Source organism: Bolinopsis microptera, chromosome 11 (assembly GCF_026151205.1).
Source record: "Bolinopsis microptera isolate Bmic1 chromosome 11, MBARI_Bmic_1.0, whole genome shotgun sequence".
NCBI classification, from domain to species: Eukaryota; Metazoa; Ctenophora; class Tentaculata; order Lobata; family Bolinopsidae; genus Bolinopsis; species Bolinopsis microptera.
Window position 1 is genome coordinate 16,825,064 of NC_087082.1, and position 5,469 is coordinate 16,830,532.

The 5,469-nt window shown below is 36.0% G+C and overlaps 1 protein-coding gene across 1 annotated transcript; it reads left to right on the top strand.

The window, feature by feature from the left end:
* The first annotated feature begins 683 nt into the window (after positions 1–683).
* Positions 684–4,772, top strand: LOC134823425 (fucolectin-3-like). The gene is made up of 5 exons (XM_063834885.1): positions 684–806; positions 1,043–1,247; positions 1,679–1,817; positions 3,484–3,667; positions 4,670–4,772. Exons 1-5 carry the CDS (start codon positions 752–754, stop codon positions 4,675–4,677), a joined length of 591 nt encoding a protein of 196 aa, XP_063690955.1. The 5' UTR covers positions 684–751; the 3' UTR covers positions 4,678–4,772.
* The last annotated feature ends 697 nt before the right edge of the window (positions 4,773–5,469 follow it).

Consider the following 5,469-nt stretch of genomic DNA (forward strand, 5'->3'; position numbering starts at 1 on the left):
AGCATTGTCATTTTGATTTATTATATCAGCTCTTTCCTCGATAAGTCGATATTTAATTCATAATTGTCATCGTAAAATAAAGCAACACTTACTGGAGCAACGTTTTAATTTTTGCAAAACCTCATTTATCTCAGGCAAATTTCGATTTAAATGACTTTAATCTGAGATTCAGATATAGGATAATAAACAAAAGGGTCTCATAGGGGTCATTAGAGTTGAATATCGGGCCTAACAGCAAGTATCTCATTAGATATCTCACGTACCCATACCTAAGTTACACAGTACACACCCGGTCCTTAGTTCGGAATTAAATGTCGAAGTAGGATATTTTACGATACATTTTCATCCAAAATCCGCGTTATACAGCGTAAGTGGGATCAGTGGCGTAACGTTGCCTGTTGGGGGTTTTCATGTTAGGCGGTTTTCATTCCCTCAGCAGTTAATTTAGCATTTCTAGACAATTTATTCGATGTTGTACATTTTATATTGGATTTGAACAATCGCAGATAGATTAAAATAAGAAATAGCCATCCACCACTGGTAGAAGGCCTTGTGGGAATTTTCTGCTCGATACGCTATAGACTATAGAGCTATCGGGACATCAGATGCACCTTCCTAGGAGTTTGAACACTGTGACTGAGCAGAAACCGTTAAAGTTTACTTAATTAAGTATTTAAGTTGAAATACTATGGATTAAAAATAATGAATTACCCATTTCGATTAGGAAAGTTTTGAAAAACAAGTCAGCGAGATGGCACGCTTCTTTTTTATCACTCTTGCAATGATCTGTGTACTCGGGGCAAATGGTAAGTGCCAAGTGGCACGATTGTTTTTAATCAAGTAATTACTAATTACTGTATTTGATTAGTATTTATAAACTCAAGTGCGCTGCCAAGACTCTAGTCCGACACGTACTAAAGTTCAGCAAGAGAACGTCGACTGCCGAACTTGAGTTTACATGTGCCCTGAAAACAATGATATTTTAGCTGCACAGATGACCGAGATATAAAGCATAGCAAGTTTATTCATTACTTGTTTTCAGGTTTCTTTACCCAAAAATCTACATGGGAGCGAATGCAGGCAAGTCTTGAAGCGCAAACTAATAGAAGGAAAAGTGAAGAAATCAATCCGGTGTTGGACATGTTCGACAGGATTCCTTTGTACGATGCTAAACAAAGTTCTACTTACAAAGACGGAGTAGCATCCAGAGCAATAGACGGTAACCGAGATGGCCAATATCATTCCGGGTAAGATGTAGTGCTCTGATTGAGCGATGTAAAGCAATTGTTTGCAAATTGATGAATTGACAACATAAAATTTAAATGTGAATGCAAGCTTGTACGAGGATGCAAAGATTAAAAACGTCAATTATTTTTATTGAATTCACAATATATGTAGTTGTAATCTTGAAAATAATTAACATTATACAGAATTTCAATTATTTAAAATTAGAAGTGGGTAGGATTAATTTAAAAGTTCGCCGACTGGGTGGTGTAGTGGTAACATGATCTCCTCCCACACAGAGGGGGTCTGTTGCAATTATTGGTCAGTCAACAAGCTGAGAATCGACTCAGCTTCAATTGAAAATTCACGTACTCTCTGGTTCGTAGGACTAAACCCACCGCTTCTACACTGTCCTTGTTTGTGTTACCTTATCGGACCTTATTTTATATCTCAGTCTTTCCTGCACACACACGGATGACAACGAGGATAACGTCTCGTGGGAGGCTAAGATGAAGTCAGGTAGCGCTCAAGTGGCATATGTTGTGATATCCAACAGATTGGATGGCTACTATAATCGGATCAATGGTGTTAAGGTTAGAAATAATATAATATGAAAATTATATTATATTATTATGTTGTTGTGTTGTTGTGTTGTTGTGTTGTTGTGTTGTTGTGTTGTCGTGTTATTACATTGTCGTGTTATCATATTGTCGTGTTATCATGTTATCGTGTTATCATGTTATCATGTTATCATGTTATCATATTATCATATTATCATATTATCATATTATCATATTATCATATTATCATATATCATCATATCATCATATCATCATATCATCATATCATCATATCATCATATCATGATATCATGATATCATGATATCATCATATCATGATATCATGATATCATCATATCATCATATCATCATATCATCATATCATCATATCATCATATCATCATATCATCATATTATCATATTATCATATTATCATATTATCATATTATCATATTATCATATTATCATACTATCATATTATTATATTATTAAATACTTAGACAAAACAAATGATTGAAAGTTGATCAGGTGGTAAAAACTTTGACGGTTCAACTCTTCACGAGATATGCGCCTTCTTTGTGACCCCCAAAATGCCCCTTTGGATAAGGTTTCCTGTGTTTGCACGAATATCTCAAGTTCGGCTGCTTAAAATTGGCCCAAAATTTCACCGATTATCCGTCTCCTGACCATACAACTGCATGAAAAGTTTGAATTAAGTGTGATCTTTAAGTCTCGAGATATGCGCCTTCGTGACCCCCAAAATGCCCCTTTGGATAAGGTTTCCTGTGTTTGCACGAATAACGGTGCCCGCGGGGCAGCCACGCCCATATTTGGTCCAAATTAGGCCCAATTTAGCCAAATACCCTGAACATGCCCAAAATTCAGATTTTTGGTGCTCTAGTTGTAGCTAGTGGTCCACTGAACTCGTATATGCATTTTCATCAAAATTCCAAAATTTGCAATGCGAAATTCAGAATTTGACTGCCAAATTTTTTTAAAGGCCTAACTCAAAATTATGTCCCAAAACTTATGGTCGAAATGCGATTCTACGTTGATTCTGAAAATTTCATGTAAAAATATTGAAACCCTATTGAGTTCTATTGTTTTGAGCGAAATCAGTTTTGCAAATATCGCGAACTGAGATATGGGCAATTTTGTTCATTTTTTGCTATTATTTGAACACTGAATCCACAGTTAGGTAGATACTGAGCTGATAATCATAGATAATGTGTAGTATAGGCTTAACTTCCATATAAAGTTAGTTTCATTCAAAAATATTGATATTTGACCAATTTATGGGCCAAAATCGATTAAATTTGGTGCGTATGCCCAACTATGGTCATATGGTTTTTTGCTCATAACTCAGTCATTTTTTTTCCAATATTGATGAAAATTCATAAACGAGTTCAAGGGACCACAACCTACAAGTAGAGCACCTACAATCTGGATTTTGGGCATGTTCAGGGTATTTGGCTAAATTGGGCCTAATTTGGACCAAATATGGGCGTGGCTGCCCCGGGGGCACCGTTTGGCGGTTGGGGTCCGGGACCCCTCAAAAGTTCGGTCACTGGTCATAGGTTGTCAGTCATCGTACGAAACATTGCTTCCTTATTTTACAGATTATCGAATCATAAAACAACACCGAGCACTTTCAAATCCCACGATTTCACTTATTTTATGCTAAATCTCCCATCTGTAGGTGTTCGTGGATGATCAGTTCTGTGGGGCAGTGGAGTATCTAATGGGGGTTGAAAACTACGCGGTTAAATGTCCTCCCAACACTGTTGGAAGTGTGGTCAGGATAACCGGTCGCAATCAAGTCCCTCTGACCCTCTGTGAGGTGAGGGTTTTGGGAAATGATTCGGTCTGCAAGTGCAATTCAGGTAAGATTACAGCTTGAGCCCCTTTTGCCATTAACGAGTTACCTTAAGAACGACAAATTTAGTCTGCCATAAATTTAGTCAAACTTTTGACTAAAATTGTTGTTAACCAAATTTCATGACAATGAGACTAAATTTTTCGGCGACTAATTTTAAAGCAGACCAAATTTCAGCAGACCAAATATGATCATGACATATTATTAAGCTAACATTGTTTATAATTAATATATGACATCACCATTCCTTCTGCACAAAACCGTACCAAATTCAGCTATTGCATTTAAAGGGTTAGAGCTCCTCTTGGACATTACATTTTTAATCGGTACATCCCAATTCATGGTCTGTTGAAACGGCTGAGGGATCATATCGACATAAATTACGTCGTTTCAACAAAAATGGTAAAAGCGAAAAAGGGTGAAAAAGAAACTGAACAGTGTACTGAAGAACTTAGTGGCACAGAGTCACAAACTCTGGATCTGATGTTATTGAAATTCCTAAGTAATACATTGCAACTTAATCTGTAATGCTCAGACGGGGTAGACTAAATTTGTCGTTCTTAAGGTAAATGGAATGGAAAATGGTCTCGAAAAGTCGAAAAATGTAACTAAAATTGTTGTAGACTAAAAATTTGCGAAATTTGTGACTCAAATTATGATAACCAAATTTATTGTGAACCAAATTTATTGGCCCTTAGGTAGTATCTTTAGTAAAAATTTATCCAAACTTATTTAGTTCAGAAGGTTCACGTCCCACTTAATCACAGTGCTGGCAAGCACGAGCGGTGTCTTTATTGGGGGTATACTATGTACCCCCTTTACTATTGTACCCCCTTTACGTATACATCAATATTGCAAAATGAAACCGTGGCTTTTTTGCGGAGATTAGCTTAGGTAAAATAAATTAATTCATACAAAAATAAGTAAATTATATTAACATTTCCATTAAATGTAACTATCTTTAAAAATTATATCTTTAAAACGATACTGTAACAATAAAACAATTCAGATGAATAATAAGTATGAGCGAGGACGATCGGAGTCTGGAGCATTGGAGGACAAGGGAACAATTAGATTAGAAGATAAATATACAGACTTTCAACTGAATGCCATTTTGGATATCTTTGAAAATTTGTTCATCATTTTATTCCTTGAGAATTCAGTGTTTGAATTCGATAAGCTATTATAGTTATTCTGTGACCAACATGAATTATAATGACTAATAAAGAATAACGAGCATGCTAAATCACTTTACAGTCGATCTTCGAGATTGTTCTAAAATGGCCCACGACAGTGGAACAATCTCTAAAATGCTCCCCTGACGAGATATTGGCGAAAAACTGTCTCAATCACGTGATATGACCGAATAACTATAAGGAAGTTAGTCTAATTTCTCGTTAGGGTTAGGGTTTCAGCATATGCTTTTGTTAAGAATCGGGTTAGGGTTAGGGTTGGGATCAGACTGGAGGGTTAGGGTTTCGAATAGTCGTTCAGGGCCAGCTTGAGCTAGAGAACGGGTTGAAAAAGTCACGTGACAGTCGAGTGTAGAGTGATTAATCATCATCCAAAGAATAAACTATAAAATGAAATATACATTTATTTGTTCATTGCCAGAGTATTGTACAACAGTACAACAGTCTCTTCCGACAACATGAAGTAAAATATAAAACAACGATAACGTCACACTTTGAACAATTCACTGATTTCAACATACAGCATTTACCATTAACAACAGTTGTTCACCAATATTTTTTCTCAGTAATAGTGGTCACAAACAATCAAAAACATACTATTATGCAATATGCACTC